We start from the raw sequence: 16,246 nt of genomic DNA, 5'->3' as shown, positions 1-16,246 counted from the left end.
ATGATTTTCTTCAAATATGCTGCTTGCTTCTGGTAATGATACTAATGGGTATATCATATTCATATATTACTCGAAGGAAATGGGTGGAAACAAATTTTAAACGGATATTTCACCAAAAAATAAGTAATCAATGTCATAATAGTTATCTTACAACCTCCAACTTTAGGAATACTTATGGTGGTATACCAAGAAAGCCCTGTTGGAAAGTTCGAGTAGCTGCTGAAGCAAAGTATTCAGTCTCTTAAATGTATCCTTCGTAGTCATGGCATACCGTGGATTTCCCCATTGAGTGCATACGAAATTGCATCGAAATTCTCATATTCGTTTTTGGCAGATTGAGCTTGTTTATATTGGTGTATATAACAGAACAGAGGTTTGGTGACATGCCTGCTTTTTCTAATTTTCTAATTATAACAAGTATGACAAGGAGTTTTACTTAACATGAAATCCACAAGATCCTTTTGCAGCTCTACAACAGCAATGATTGTCGATTGATTATGCAGGCATTGATGGAGGTCAAAGGTCAAATTGATGTCGTACTTGTATGTACGTGATTATTATTTCGGTTTTTATTATTAAAAGAACAATTCAATTCTTATTTAGTTTGAATAACTTACAAGCACTGATTAACTCTGCTAGAGGAAAATTTTATATATGACAAATTCAAAGTCTCCATTCAGAAATGAAACTTTGCTTCATTTTTAATTATTTTCTTTCTTTTCTTTTTTAATTTATTTGTATATAATTATTTTTTTTTGGCTCACTCAGGCTCTGTTGTACAAGTTGCTGCCTTCAGTCCTTACTATCCAATACCTAATTTTTCTTTTACCAACCACGCACTATCAACCACGATGAGCAGCAATAGTCTGACAAGAATCGCCATTGTCAACGAAGACAAGTGCAGACCAAAGGTATGTTTTTAAAAAAATTGAAAGGAGATTTCAGAGCTTCTGTTTTTGCCCGGATTCGTGTCTGTTTGCCGCCTCTTTATTAGAATGCCTTATTGAGAGGAGTCTGAACAGGTTGAATGCATAAGGATCTTCAAATGAATAGTTTTGTTTTGTTTTATATCGTGTCTAGTCCTGTGAGACAAGCCTTCCCTTGATTCCTACTGAATTAAGAGCTTCTTACTAAATTGGTTTCGAACTCTCGAATCCGTGTTAGATATACAGTTTTTTCTCTCTATTACATCCTGAATTTTACAAAGAATCTTACTAACTCGTTTGCTTCTTAGAAATGCCGTCAAGAGTGCCGTCGATCTTGCCCTGTAGTGCGTACCGGAAAATTGTGTATTGAAGTGGCTCCTAACAGTCGTATCGCCTATATCAGTGAAACCTTATGTATTGGTTGCGGTATTTGCGTCAAGAAATGTCCATTTGGCGCTATTAATATCATTAATTTGCCTACCAACCTTGAGAAAGAAGTCACTCATCGTTATGCTGCAAACACTTTCAAACTTCATCGTCTGCCTACTCCTCGACCTGGTCAAGTTTTGGGATTGGTTGGTACCAACGGTATTGGTAAATCAACCGCTTTGAAGATTATGTCTGGTAAACTTAAACCCAACTTGGGTAGATACGATAATCCTCCTGACTGGGCTGAAATTGTTAAATACTTCCGTGGTAGTGAGCTTCAAAACTTCTTCACTAAAGTTATTGAAGACAACATCAGGGCCTTAATTAAGCCTCAGTACGTTGATCACATCCCTCGCGCCATTAAAGCTGGTGACAAACGCGTTGGCGCACTTTTAAAATCCCGTGCAAGCAATGACAACTATGAAGACGTTATCGGCCATATGGACTTGAAGCATCTTGAGGATCGTGAAGTCCAACACCTTTCAGGTGGTGAGCTTCAACGTTTCGCTATTGCTGCCGTAGCTACTCAAAATGCAGACGTATACATGTTTGACGAACCCTCATCTTATTTGGATATTAAACAGCGTCTTAAGGCTGGTCGGGTCATTCGTAGTCTACTGGGCACCACCAACTATGTTATTGTTGTTGAACACGATCTGTCCGTTTTGGATTACCTCTCTGATTTTGTTTGCGTACTCTACGGTGTCGCTTCAGTTTATGGTGTTGTTACATTGCCTTACTCGGTTCGTGAAGGTATCAACATTTTCTTGGATGGCAACATTCCCACAGAAAACTTGCGTTTCCGTAGTGAAGCTTTGACTTTCCGCTTGGCCGATGCTGCCGATGAATTTGTAAGTGAAAGGACTGCCGAATATAACTACCCTAATCATGTCATTCAACAAGGTGATTTCAAACTTTCTATTGGTGCTGGCGGTTTCTCTGATGCTGAAATTGTTGTCTTGCTTGGTGAAAACGGTACTGGTAAGACCACCTTTATCAAATACATGGCCAAGACTTCTGAACTTAAGGTCAGTATGAAGCCTCAAACCATTGCACCCAAGTTCCAAGGTACAGTTCGACAATTATTCTTCAAGAAAATCCGCTCTGCTTTCTTGAGTGCCAAATTCCAAACTGAAGTTTGTAGGCCGCTCAATATTGACAGCATTATCGATCAAGAGGTCCTCAATTTGTCAGGTGGTGAATTGCAGCGTGTTGCTATTTGCTTGGCTTTGGGTATGCCCGCCGATATATATTTGATTGACGAACCCTCTGCCTATTTGGATTCTGAACAACGTATCATTACTTCCAAGGTTATTAAGAGATTCATTGTCAACTCTCGTAAGACTGCCTTCGTTGTTGAACACGACTTTATTATGGCTACTTACTTGGCTGATCGTGTTGTTCTATTTGAAGGTCAACCTTCCAAGCATGCTCAATGTAACCCTCCCCAATCTCTTCTTACTGGTATGAACTCCTTCTTGAGAAACTTGGATGTTACCTTCCGTCGTGATCCCAACACTCTTCGTCCTCGTATCAATAAGTATGAAAGTCAAATGGATAAGGAACAAAAGGCTGGTGGTAACTACTTCTTCCTGGAAAATTAATGGGTTTTTTGGAAAAAAATGGGAAAGAGTATTTGTTATTCGTTAAATTTTAAGACAAAGTAAAAAGTTTTGAGTTAATTCATTGATTTATAAAATATGAAATAGACGGAAGCGTGTCCTTTTATGTTGAGGATTGTAGTTTTTTCATTATTTGTACTTTCTAATAAAACAATTACAAAATACTAGGATAATGGTATAGTCTGCGAATGATCATTTTCGCTATAGATGAGACGATTAATATCATGATTAATAGCAATTCGTTTCGAGTACATACTGTTAAGAGTAAGCTAGGCATGTTAATGTAAGAAATGAACCTTCTATTTACGTTTAAAAATTAATTCAATATATTCATCTTTCTACTTGAAGATGTTTAAGCTTTCAATTAATCAATATGTTCTTTTGTTTACTCTACCTTTTTAGTTTAAGGAGCCTGAGTTAGGATTCGTTATCTTGAGTTGAGAAGAAGTAAGGCCAGACAGGTTTGCCTTCTCCCAAATACAATCGCCATTATTCGTCCGCTATTTGTAGCGATTCTTGCTTAAAAGGGTCATTTAAAGGCGTATTGTTGTCCATTGGACTCGAATACGAAAATGAACTCGGATGAAGAGATCTGTCGGGTTTGTCGGTGTGAAGGAACCGAAGATTCACCATTATTCCATCCTTGGTATGTAATGGAAAGGCACCAAGCATTGGTAAGCTAATATGAATAGTAAATGCACAGGAAGTATTCGATATGTTCATCAGGAATGGTACGTTTGGGATTTGGGTATGAAGTGGATTCGCGCTAACAGTCAATTATAGTCTGGTCGAGTGGTTAGCTCATAGTAAAAAGAAGCATTGTGAGCTGTGCAAGTCACAATTTAGATTTACGAAAAGTATGTATTTCTTAATTTGGTTGGTGAAAGCTCCTTTACTAATACGGCTAGTTTATTCGGATAGGATGCCCCAATCGATTCCCTTTTTTGTACTTTGCAAAAAAGTTATTGTGACTACGCAGAAGAAGCTGTTTTTTATTTCTAGGGTTTTATTAGCATTATTTTGTTGGACCGTATTGCTTCCCTTACTATTACAATATGTTTGGAGCTTAAATTTGAAATTAGGAGATGCTTACACTTTTGCGTCTGCAAATGCGAATGTAACTACAATTCATGGCCAAAGGGCGCCTGGCTACTTTGAATCTATATCTTCCATTACATCTATACCTCGTTTGAATATGCTAATTGCAAGCACAGCTCAAGGACAGGTTTTGACATTTTCTGTGACATTCGTTCTAATCACTGCTTTTCTTGTTCGTGAATGGGTTTTGCAAAATGCAGTTCATGTGGTTGATGAACTACAGGGACAACAATTTAATGATCTTGACGAAAACAACCAAGCCGCTGCCCGAAACATGCGTGAAGTACACGAAGCTCGTCAAAGGCTCGCTGTTGTAATGGATAATTTGCGCGAGCGTCAACTCCAGCGTAATGAAGAGCTTCAACGTAATGGTAGAATCGAAGAACTGGATCGTGCTCGCCGTCGCTTTGCCTTGCTTGAGAATAATATCCGGGATGCTGCTAACACTATGGTGAACACTCCTGATAGAAATGGAGATGATGATTTCCCAGAAAGTGATCAATACCCAAGAGTGAATCCGTTTGCACCTCAAAGGCCTCTTGACGGAATTGATACCATGGGATATAATCGTATACAGCCTATTCCCGGATCTGGCCCTCATTCTCAAGCATCTTCTACGAATTTGGCCGAGGCACATAACAATGATAACTTGAATCCATTTGCTGATGAGTCCTCAATGAACTCTCCGACTTCTTCAGAATCTGAAAGTGAAGACAACCATGCGCCCGAGCTTCCTGAGAGTGTCCGCGAGGTTCGACCGGGCCCACCAGTTATTGACAATGCTCGTGATCTCGATAACCGAGCTGTTAGAAATGCTGTCTTAGAAGCTCAAAACGAAGCTGTGGCAGACGAGGACGTCAATGCTGCTGCCCGTGCTGCTCAAATTGCTCATGCTGATGATGCTGATGACTTCGATGGGATTTTTGAGTTTCTTGGTCTTCGTGGTCCAGTTTTAGGATTTTTGCAAAATTGCTTTGTGATCGCTTTTGTTGTATCCATATTTTTGACTGTTGTTATTGGTGTGCCTTATGTGACTGGAAGAATATTTGTGGAGTGGACTCTCTTCTTTGTTCAACGCCCCACCGTTGTCTTAACATTTTGTTGGGTTATTTTAGGGACTATTTCGGATTGGACACTCGGAGGTCTTTTTAACTTGTCGAAGTTGATTTTTAAACTTCCTGGTGCATCTTCATTTGGAAACTCTGTTGGTGTATCAAGCTTTTTCGATATGTCATACGACCAAGTAATCCAAAGTTTCACGGCATTTTTTCATGATAAAGTCTACTCTTTGAGTGATTTCAATGGTATACTTGCATTCCGCTTGAGCACGGTGCAAAATAAATTTATAGAGACATTTTCTTTATTCCCTGTCTTTCGCGTCTCTCATATGTTTGCCAAATTGTTAAAAGACTTCATTCAAAATTACTCTACACGACCTGTTGACCGTGTCTTTACATTGATGGTTGGTTATAGCTTATTTTCATCCCTTGGAATATCATACTTGAATAGGAAACAATTTCTCTTTAAGGATCCACAAATTCGAAACGTCGAGCTTGCATTTCGCGAGGGCCTACGTCAATGCGGTTCTATAGTGAAGTTTACTATAATATTTTCTATAGAATTAGTTGTGTTTCCTATATTTTGCGGCATTCTGTTAAGTCTTTGCTTGATTGGAACCTTTAAAAACATGACTTTTGAAATTTTATGTAATGTTATGTCGGACCATCCGTTCCCTGCAACCTTTTTTGCATGGTTTATAGGTATAACGTTTATGTTTGAGTTTGCTGTATTTATATCGATGATTCGAAAGATTGTTCGTCCTGGAGTTTTGTTTTTCTTGAGAGACCCCAACGATCCTCAGTTTCATCCAATTCGAGAAATATTGGAGAAACCCATGCTCCTTCAGCTAAAGAAGATTGGATTTAGTGCAATTCTTTACTTTAGTTTTATATTGGGATGTGTCGGTAGCGTTATTCATATTTTGAAAATGACTGGTATGGTGTTTCCGTTGAAGTTTACCACCAAACCAGTTGTTTTTGAGGCACCAATTGATTTGTTGGCTTTACAGGCTTTAATACATGTTAGTATAAAGCTTTTTAAACCAATGGATCTGATGCGTTTTGTGTGGCGTTCGCTGATAAGTTTTCTGTGCAGAGGTTTACGTTTGTCGTCGTATGTTATGGGCGAACGTTTCAAGGATGAAGAGGGATATTATCAAGGAAAGAAATTGACATTCGTTCGCAGGTTGTTTAGTAAACCACAAGTAACGGATATTGAGTCCGATTCTGATGATGAGAAATCTAACGAGAAAGATTCAGAAGACGGGTTAATTTTTGATGGATGTTTTCTAAAATGTCCATCAAAGGATGTTGTTCCCGTTCATTCAGGTACTATGTTGATACCCATAACAAAGGATGGCTACCAATTGCCTGAGAAAAAAGAGAAAGTTGAAGACAATCCTGATTATACGACTGCCTATGCACCGCCATATTTTTATAAGCGCTTGATTGCTTTACTTTTTTTCTGTTGGTTAGTGTCCGTTTTAACAACCGTATCTTTGGTATTTTTCCCCTTGTCTCTCGGACGTGTGCTATTTAAAGCAATTTTCCCTTCTGCTTTTGATCATGACTTGTATACATATATCATTGGTTTTTGCGCTTTAGTTTTCCCGGTATACTCAGTGTACTACATTACTAGTCACACGGGCACTATGCAGCGAGTCAGTCAATATGCAAAAATAGAACATCTTAAACGTGTTTTGATTAACTATGGTAAATTGGGGACACTGTATCTTTTTGCTTTTGTTGTTCTCCCAATTTTGACTGGCACAGTCTGGGAATTATATGTCTTTATTCCATTCAGAATGTTGTTCAATAAAGGCTCTTTGACTGTGGATGCATTACAAAGCTGGATTATTGGACTATTTGTGGTTCGTATTCTGTATTACTTTGCATCCTCAAATGAAGACCGAGCTTTAACCAGGGCTTTAAGAGAAGCTCGACGTGATCCAAATGATCCTCAAATCCAAGAATTGATGACTGTATACGTATTACCACTCACTGGTGGATTGATATTGGCAGTTACCTTTCCAAGTTTGCTTACTTACTTGACCTATCCTTTCTTGTCTTCAGTCCTTCCTATGTTTTCAAAGACAGAGTTTTATCGCATGATGCATCCAATATTTTTAGGGTTTGCTGTTTTAGCAGTGATTTGTCGTCGTCTGACAGAACTGAGCAGCAAATGGTCCCAGGGTATCCGCGATGAAATGTATATGGTAGGATCGAGGCTGCATAATTATGATGAACATGAACCCTCAACGGCAGCTGTTTCAGAGCACTAAAAAGTAAAATAAAAATAAAAAATGGACGATTTTTTTGTTCTTTACTCTCTATATTTTCACAAGAGTAAAATAGAGAATTAGGGAACAAGGAATCAGATGTTGAAAAAATGTACATTAATATTTGGTATTATGATAGTTTTATAAAAGGTCCTTTGTCAAAATATAGCAAGTGGGTTTATTGATTTTATCTTGCATAATTTAAATATTGCATTGAGTTGTTTTTCACTAATACTATGTAAATAGAACGAATTTATTCCTATGGATATTGTTAAGATTGGTATGAATTGTGCTTCATTGGTCTTTCTTTTGTTTTCTTTTCCAGTCAGTAAAGCGTCATCTAAGCTGACCATCAACAGTTGCGTTTCTAAGCTGGAAGCTTAGATATAGTCAAGCTTATTTTTTTTTTCTAGCATTCACCATTTGTAATCATAAAAAAAAAGGAGTACGAACCATTGTTTTTAGGGCAGGATGCCCAAGGCACTTTTCGTTTCTTAATCGCTCTAAATGGGAATAGATCGAGACGCAAGAACGCTTCAAAGGTAGAAAATAATCAAAGTAAAGAAGAAATCCTTCAAATATCTTAAAAAATCCCGTTTTATTCTGTTTTTCTTGCATAAACACTTTTTGCATAAGAGGTAACGAATATCGGTATACGGTTTACTAGGAAAATATACTACGATTTGTACCTCGATAATTCCGCGATAATATAAGTTTGTCAAACTATATATTGCCTGACTGTACAGTTGTTTTTTCTTCTAAAAGATATCTTTTGATTTCCTTAATTTTCAGGGTAAACAAAAATTCATGTACTGCTCATGTAAAAGGCTTGAATAATGAACTTCACCTGAGCCAAATTTCATTTCCACACTTAGCATTGCTAGACTTCCAGTTAATGTGCAAGTAATGATTTTTACTTTTAGTGATCTATAACATATTCAATATACTTTTTGCGAAATATTTAATAATTTAAAGAAGCCGTTTTAAAAAAGATGCAAGGACCGGAAGGTGCACAATTGTTTTCAGCGTTTCCTCCACCTCCATTGTATTACAAGCTGTTTACAAAGGAAAATCTTGAGAAGGTAAAATTCAGGTTTACAGAAAAGGAAGGAGAAGCGCCTGCTCAAAACAGGGATGAGACATTAGAAGAAGACAAAAAACTGGCAGAGGTTTTCAAGGTACCTGCCTGTCCTACTTCTGGAACTTATCTGATGTTTGGAGATACTTGGAGAGTAAGTAGAATTTAATTTAGTGTTTGCTTGTGTGATTCCTACTAATGGATGAAATAGCTGGAAAATGTCATACCCTCTTTGCAGGATTTTGGAATTTCTCAATTGTATAAAGGGTTACAAGATGAAGAGGATAAAATAGAAACAGTCGAATATAATCCGAAAAGTGGAGTTGTTTATGGTCATGGGCATGCCGGCCTTCACGAGTTTCATGATGGTGCCTCTCAATCCAAAAATGATGAAAAGAGTCATGCAAGCGAAAATGGAAATTTCTTACAGGGAAACGATAAAAATAAAGAGAAAGACATCGCAACGGAAAATGCCGATGGTCCTGAATTTTCTGCTAATGAGAAGAAAGATGAGTATTTGACCAACTCAGCAGAAAGCCTCAAGCCTGACGGTACTACCATAATTCCTAGAAGAGCCTACGAACTTCAGCTATTATCAACGTCGTTAATGCTTAATTTCTTAGAAATATTAGGTATTATGAGCAAAGCACCAGAGCAATTCCCTCAAAAAGTCGAAAATATAAGAGTCATTTTGCTCAACATGCATCATCTAATCAATGAGTATCGGCCTCATCAAGCACGAGAGTCTTTACTTATGCTATTAGAGAAACAACTCGGACATGAAGAATCTCAAATTCGATCGTTGAATGAGCATAATGCTCAGATCGAGCATGCTCTAAAAGGACTTCAATCTTTGGATCTTGATGAAGAACGGCAAAAAGAGTTTATTGCGTCTGTTAAATCTTCGACCAGTCAAAGCAATCACGACTTTACCAGTTATGATACGAATGCTGCAGGCACTTCTTCAGGATTAAATGAAGAAGACACTGCAAAAAACGCCAAAATAGAAGTGTCACTACGCGAGTTACAGAGTATTCTTGAAAATTGATATCGCAAACATTGGAAAGCTGCTACGTTAGGATTGCATAGATGTGATAAAATTAAACTAATTAAGACGAAGATTAATATTATGTAGTCCAAAAAAGAAAGAAATTAGAAATACCAAAATTTCGCTTATACGGCAAGGTCAACCCTTTCTTCAGTAATCATATGCTTCAAGGGTCCAAGGGCTTTGGCAACATGTTTGTTAACGAAAGATTCAGTCTGTTCAGGAGCGCGTCCAACGAAGGTAGAAGCATCCAATAACGAATCCAATTCATTATGAATCGGCTCAAAGTAAGCCGTTTTCTTGATTCGTTCGATCAAATCATTGTCACCACCTTCTTCCTTTACAACGCGGCCTGCTTGATGAGACAAGACACGAATTTGTTCATGACATTCATGACGGCTAGCGCCGTGCTTTGTCATGGCCATGATAATATTCTCAGTAGCCATAAAGGGAAGCTCGGCCTTGACATGCTTTTCAATAACCTTGGGATAAATGACCATACCTGAAATTACGTTCAAGAGAATCTTCATGACACTGTCAGTAAACAAGAAAGCTTCAGGGATGAGCGAACGGCGGTTGGAGCTATCATCCAGAGTGCGCTCGAACCATTGAACGGAAAAAGTATTAAGGGCATTAGGAATCAGATTCATAATGTAACGAGCTTGTGAGCAAATGCGTTCACAACGCATAGGATTTCTTTTGTAGGCCATGGCAGAGCTACCAATTTGACCAGCTTCGAAGGGCTCCTCGACCTCCTTCAAGTTGGCGAGAAGACGAATGTCAGTAGCGATTTTATGGGCAGTAGTGGCAAAAGAAGCCAGAGGTTGAAGAACATCAATGTCAATCTTGCGATCATAAGTTTGACCAGTTACGGGATAAACGGTGTCAAAACCGCTAAGCTTAGCAACAAGTTCATCGAGTTCTTCAACCTTGTCATGGTCACCGTCGAAGAGAGCCAAGAAAGAAGCCTGGGTACCAGTTGTACCTTTTACGCCTCGGAAGCCAATGTCGTTTCTAGCACGAACGAAGTTACGCAAGTCCCACAATAACTCTTGGATCCACAATGTAGCACGCTTACCAACTGTAGTAAGTTGAGCAGGTTGATAATGGGTAAAGCCAAGAGTGGGAACATCTTTATAACGCATGCTCCATTGGCTTAGGCGGTGGATGACATTCACTAATTTGGGGATCAAGATATCCATACCATCACGTAAGAAAATTAGGTCGGCATTGTCAGTAACAAAGCAACTTGTAGCACCCAAATGAATAATACCGGCGGCGGCTGGGGCAGCCAAACCGTAAGTGTAAATGTGGGCCATAACGTCGTGTCTTTGACGCTTCTCTTCTTTAGCGGCAGTTTCAAATTCTGGAGCTGTAATTTGAACATGCTCCATCAATTGTTGAATAGCTTCATCAGTAATTTGGTTTAAACCGAGCTTCTGCTCAGCCGTAGCAAGATTCAACCAAAGCTGTCTCCACGTATTGATACGCTTCTCCCGAGAGAACAAGTGAGACATTTCACGAGAAGCATATCTAGATGTTAAAGGAGTTGTGTAAGTGTTGTATTCCTCCATGGTTTCTCTCGACAGACTCCAAAAAGTTTTGTAATGGCTGAAGCGTGAACGAGCGATGTACTGCCTTATAAGAGAGCGAAAATTTTGCTAATTGCTGATTCCTTCGTGATAACACACTTACAATACAAAACATCAAAATCTTAAATTAAAAGATAATAAACAATAACAGTAAAAACAGATTTGATTTATCTAGATATATTTCATACTGCCAATTCTCATTTCACGGTAGATTGAAGGGAGTATGAAAAGACTATGAAACCTTTATTTTCTAGAAGACGTACATTGAAAAGGTTTGCCAGTAATTGGCGTAAGTGCTATTGCAAAATATACCATCTCTCACTTTGTAGACGAAAGTATCATTAAAAATGCGATCGTAACTCATTCAATCCTTTTAGATGCATTCTTTCATGTTAACCTCATATTTATTAGTTGTAAAAACAGAAATGTAAAAGATTCAAGAAATTATATTAGCAACATGTCAATTCCTTAGGAAATCTTTTAACAATCATTAAATAACAAACTAACGCCGTAGTCATAGACAGCAAAATTTCAATTAAGATAATAGGAATAATAAATAGCATAGGAATAGATCCGTTATTTAAAAAAAAAAGGAATAAATGTTGACATGAGACAACGGCAATCTTGTTGTCCACTTTGAAATACAAAACAAAATGACAACTTCATTAATAGTGGATTAGTTTTTTCAACAGTCCAAGGAAAAAAAATGCTAAGTGAGCCGTGTCCAACAAGCACAAGGCATATCAAAAAAAAAAACAAAAAAACAAAACAAAAACAAAAACAGGAGTCATTATCGCTAAGCAATTGTACAAGCACTTCCAATTCGATACCACCAACTATTTTGAAGCTGTGTTAGCCATATCAACACAAGAACCAGTCGATCAGTTGGGTTGTCAACCTGAAGGATTCTTGTCTTTTCCAATTCAGAAATAGGAAGAAGATTGGTAATTTTGTAGGAAAGATCGGAAATAGAACTGTTTGCTTCAGCTTTTATATCTATCAAAGGAACTACCCAGTGCACATAAGTCCGTCTCGCATCCATGTAAAAATCATCAACCCTGTTGACAAGCTCTTCATTACTTAGGTGTCCATACATTAATAAATACTCTGGTTCCGGAAATTGTAAAGGGGTAGCTCGGAGAGGTGTATCAAAATGCTTCTCAATTTTTACTCTAGGAAATAGTCCATCAGCTCGGAAATCAATAATCCGTACAGAATACGAGCCACGAGCCTCTACCAAATTCCGGCCATCAATTAAAGGTTCCACCTGTATAATTTCAAGAATAGTTCCATATTCTGAACAAAAGAGCCGCTGGCCTCGAGCGTTCCTTAACTCACGATGTTCGTTGCGCCCATCATTATGAGGACGTAAAGGCATTGCCATACAAAATCGTTTTGATGACTCTAAACATTTCTTTATCATGATGTGATATCGAAGCTCAAAAATATGAAGGAACGTAGGCATACGTGGATAGGCTACCATACAAATAAACAAAGGAAGCCAACTTTCTTGCTCCTTCTCTTCTTCCCAACTATTTTGCCGTTCTAACCAATGAATGGGGTAGTAATCTTGAAGAAAAGCACGTATACAACGGCATTTCGCATGCTCTAAAACTACAGGAGAAGGAAGTAAAGAACGACAGGTAGGGCATTGAGGAGACTGAGTCTGTGCTTGGATTAAACAGGGTCCACAAAATGTATGTCCGCATGGGGTCACGACTGGATCGTACAGCAAACCAAAACAAATTTGGCATTCCAATTCTTTTGCCAAAGCCTCCTGTATGTTCAACTTTGTACCACTTTTTCGAATATCTGGTAAACTAAGATCCGAACGATTCGTTGGAAGGTCTTGTATAGCTTCTTTTTCCATACTTATCCCAGATGTTACAGTTTTCGAAGAGAAATTCTTGGACGCATAAAAATCCACTGCCTCTCTTCTATTCTCCGAGCACATTGAATTATTCAACGAAGATGTTTGAATTTGTTCAAGTTTCTCCTGGGTAGACTGAATCCAATCAATTACTTTTGCCAACGTAACATCTTTTGTCTCCGTTTCGACAGAATAATGAGGCCGTACATGCTTATAGATACAGGATTTAGAAGGAACAAGTGTGCTATCATCGTTCACGCCGCTATACGTATAAAATCCGCGAAAACAATCTCTACAAACAGTTCCTCCACAAGGAAGAGTGATGGGCCAACTCGGCAAGGAATCGCAACCTGGACAGAGAAAGTATATAGAAATTTTGTTTAGTATAGCCTTTGAATCCTCTTTTCTCATTGCTTTCATAGGTAATGATTCTAATACACTGCCAAAGTCTTTAAAATCTCAGCAAGTGCGTTCGATCCATAGAGTGAACTAAATGGTAAATAAAATACTAAATTTCTAGCAAAATAGAACTGTAGAAATCAAAAAACTTCCAATTTCCCAATATGGTCAAAGGTTCATGGAGTAACTAAATATGTTGATGACATAGGTTCATCACTATTCAAGTACCTGTCTCTATAATGAAAATAGAGCAGTAAGCTTAACTTTTCCATATTACATTTTGTTTTTCATTTCTTTTATTTACAGTAGTTTCAAAAAATAAAAAAAAAAGCGACATTGTATCTACAAGCTAATGCGATTTTGCAGTCAATCATAAGATGAAAATGAAACTACTCTGATACTCCTTGGCAGCAATTGCTATACCTTTCTTTAGTTACTATTTTCTATCAGACGATGTTTCCACACCATTAGTTGTATGTGTAGATACACTTTGACAAACTCACCATTTAGCTAATGGATTCGAAAGGAACATTGTCCCTTACATATTCAAATGGGAAATTAAAGAATATTCATAAAAAATTAGAGAAAACCTAAGAAAAACATAATGATTTGATCGGAAAATTGTCAAATGAGTGAACAAGCATGCACTAAAACATTAACATTATTACCGGTAAATTTAAAGCGTAAAAAGTCATAAATATAGCACGTATAATTTAAAAAAAGTTGTAAGTCTTTAGAGAATTCACTCAGCGAAACTTTCATATACATTGGTTGAATGCTCGATTATGTCAATTTACATAACATTGGAAGTCAGATCCTGCCGTATATTTCTCCATGCACGTATGTTCCTATCCGCCCATTCTATATGGCGATCCGCAAACTTGTTACAAACCGTTGACATATCCTCTTGGTGAATTCTTTTGTAGCGCTCATACTCTGATCCAATGGATGCAGTTACAAATTCGAGGTCTCTGCTAGTAAGCTCCGCCATTGTTTCCAAATGATGAATACTCTCTATCGTCCACCCCATTGAGTTATGACGGTTTGCTTCAACGTTATTGTCAGCTAGCCCATTAAAAGCAAACCGAATTTGATCAAACACATCACGAACTTTACGTGGTAGCAAAACCGTAGAGACAGAGGTTTCAGAAGAAGCAACCTCACTTTGTTGATGCTGCGTATTCGCTAACTCTCGTGCGTATTCCTGGATGCGTTCGGAATCGATCTGTTCATCCACTTCATGTTCATTTCCTAATGCTTGGCCAAAGTTTTCATGTAAGTCTGAAAGTAATGGACGATTTCTTCCGTTTAGACCATCTCGTTGCTGTTCAGGACCATAAAGTGATTGTGATGCGGATTTCGACGCTTCCAAGAGATTACGAGTTTCGTCATCTAAGACTCCGTCGTTTCCTTCAATGGCCGATTGCAATCGACTTGCCTGTTGTTCACGCCTTTCTAGCTGATTAAGAAGTCCTCTTTTTTTTCGTAACAAATCTTTCACGACTACATTCTGAATATATTTCATTCGACGAAATATGATAATATGGCGCATACTCTTTGCAGATTTGGATACCTCAGAAAGCGGCTCTATGGCGTCTACCACCAACCCATGTATGAAATCAATCCCTGATAGACAAGTTTGATCATTGGCTTGTCCAACCTTTTCCAAAGCGGCCATCAATTGAGCAGTTTCCGATAAAGAAAGTGCATTAAAAGTTGCACCTAAATTAGAACAAGCTAAGGACATTTGAGAAATCGAAAAAACGCCTCGATTAATCCGAGAGAGGTGCTCCTGTAGGTTTACGGAGTAATTTCTCAAGGAGTTTTCTAGAGACAAATAACTTCGGCTTACTTCATCATAAGATTCAACGGGAAGAGACATTTTGGAGGGCACTGGAAGTCTTGAATAAGTATCAGTGTATTCGTTCGAAGCTGGATTTTCTGGATGTACTTTTAATGAATCCTTGGGAAGCAAGCTTATGGGAGCTGAATGTAAAACATCATTCCACGACACGTGTCGACTTAAAAACTTGAAAAATATATCTGATTTTCCAAGTCTTGGATGTAGCGCGACTCTTCTTAGAAATGATTGAAGCAGTCGTTTCCGCTCTTCAAGTAATCGAGTTGTCCGTTGTGATTTAGTCATATTAAATACATAGTCCATTATTTTATGCTTATCCGGCAAAACAGGCACTAGGCATGTGGGATATAATCTTTCGAATTGCACTCGTAAAGATGCAAACTCAGAATATCGTCTCTGTACTTCAGAATTCTGCTTCGTTAGCGAGTTTCTCATTTTTGACTAGTATTCCATTCCAGTAGAAGGTCAGAAGAAACACTTACATTTACTTTTATATTATAAACAATATGGTTCCCTCGTTCTGCTTTTACGGCACCTGTTATGAAAATGGCGCTGGGAAGATCATCTTCTTTGACATTGGAATCTTTCCAGAACGTAGCTTTCCTTCCCTTCTCCTCCAAGCTAGCTTTTAGGTTCCAAGCTATATTATCATCATTTTCGTTTTGATTCTGCTGTGTCGCAGATGCCGATTGCTCTTCTGAGTGTTTACTAGATTCCGATAAACGATTTGGGTTTTGGTCCCCGAATGGATTGTTATCCTCGAAAAAATCCATTCAAATCAAGTTCTACGTTGAAATTCTAATGAATTCAGACTATATAAGCGTTTATAAAAGAAGATTTTTTTTTTTTGGTTATGGTAAGAGGTATATGTTAATTACAACTCACTTTAAAAGTAACGCACTAAATTTCTAAAGTACAAGAAGTACAAAAGCATCCTACAAGAATTTCATGTAAAACAAAATAAAATAAGTAGTTGTACAAATTTG

The 16,246-nt window shown here is 37.9% G+C and overlaps 6 protein-coding genes across 6 annotated transcripts; 3 read left to right on the top strand and 3 right to left on the bottom strand.

Annotated features, from left to right (window-relative positions):
• Positions 1-851: 851 nt before the first annotated feature.
• Positions 852-2,959, top strand: rli1 (iron-sulfur ATPase involved in ribosome biogenesis and translation Rli1; the record flags this gene model as incomplete). The annotated part of the gene is made up of 2 exons (XM_056182595.1): positions 852-911; positions 1,235-2,959. The coding sequence occupies 2 exons, from the start codon at positions 852-854 to the stop codon at positions 2,957-2,959; spliced, it is 1,785 nt and encodes a 594-aa protein (XP_056038811.1).
• Positions 2,960-3,549: 590 nt separating this feature from the next.
• Positions 3,550-7,415, top strand: doa10 (ER ubiquitin-protein ligase E3 Doa10; the record flags this gene model as incomplete). The annotated part of the gene is made up of 4 exons (XM_056182594.1): positions 3,550-3,623; positions 3,670-3,708; positions 3,761-3,834; positions 3,886-7,415. 4 exons carry the CDS (start codon positions 3,550-3,552, stop codon positions 7,413-7,415), a joined length of 3,717 nt encoding a protein of 1,238 aa, XP_056038817.1.
• Positions 7,416-8,404: 989 nt separating this feature from the next.
• med7 (mediator complex subunit Med7) lies at positions 8,405-9,538 on the top strand (the record flags this gene model as incomplete). The annotated part of the gene is made up of 2 exons (XM_056182593.1): positions 8,405-8,644; positions 8,702-9,538. The coding sequence occupies 2 exons, from the start codon at positions 8,405-8,407 to the stop codon at positions 9,536-9,538; spliced, it is 1,077 nt and encodes a 358-aa protein (XP_056038816.1).
• Positions 9,539-9,663: 125 nt separating this feature from the next.
• On the bottom strand, positions 9,664-11,112 carry ade8 (adenylosuccinate lyase Ade8; the record flags this gene model as incomplete). Its single annotated transcript, XM_056182592.1, has 1 exon — positions 9,664-11,112. One exon carries the CDS (start codon positions 11,110-11,112, stop codon positions 9,664-9,666), a length of 1,449 nt encoding a protein of 482 aa, XP_056038815.1.
• An 814-nt stretch (positions 11,113-11,926) lies between these two features.
• On the bottom strand, positions 11,927-13,420 carry SOMG_03804 (ubiquitin-protein ligase E3; the record flags this gene model as incomplete). Its single annotated transcript, XM_056182591.1, has 1 exon — positions 11,927-13,420. One exon carries the CDS (start codon positions 13,418-13,420, stop codon positions 11,927-11,929), a length of 1,494 nt encoding a protein of 497 aa, XP_056038814.1.
• Positions 13,421-14,192: 772 nt separating this feature from the next.
• snx41 (PX domain sorting nexin Snx41) lies at positions 14,193-16,033 on the bottom strand (the record flags this gene model as incomplete). Its single annotated transcript, XM_056182590.1, has 2 exons — positions 14,193-15,671; positions 15,743-16,033. The coding sequence occupies 2 exons, from the start codon at positions 16,031-16,033 to the stop codon at positions 14,193-14,195; spliced, it is 1,770 nt and encodes a 589-aa protein (XP_056038508.1).
• Between the last annotated feature and the right edge of the window lie 213 nt (positions 16,034-16,246).

Source organism: Schizosaccharomyces osmophilus, chromosome 2 (assembly GCF_027921745.1).
Source record: "Schizosaccharomyces osmophilus chromosome 2, complete sequence".
In the NCBI taxonomy this organism is placed as follows: domain Eukaryota; kingdom Fungi; phylum Ascomycota; class Schizosaccharomycetes; order Schizosaccharomycetales; family Schizosaccharomycetaceae; genus Schizosaccharomyces; species Schizosaccharomyces osmophilus.
Note: the sequence above shows the minus strand (reverse complement) of the source record. Positions and strands in the feature narration are given on the sequence as shown.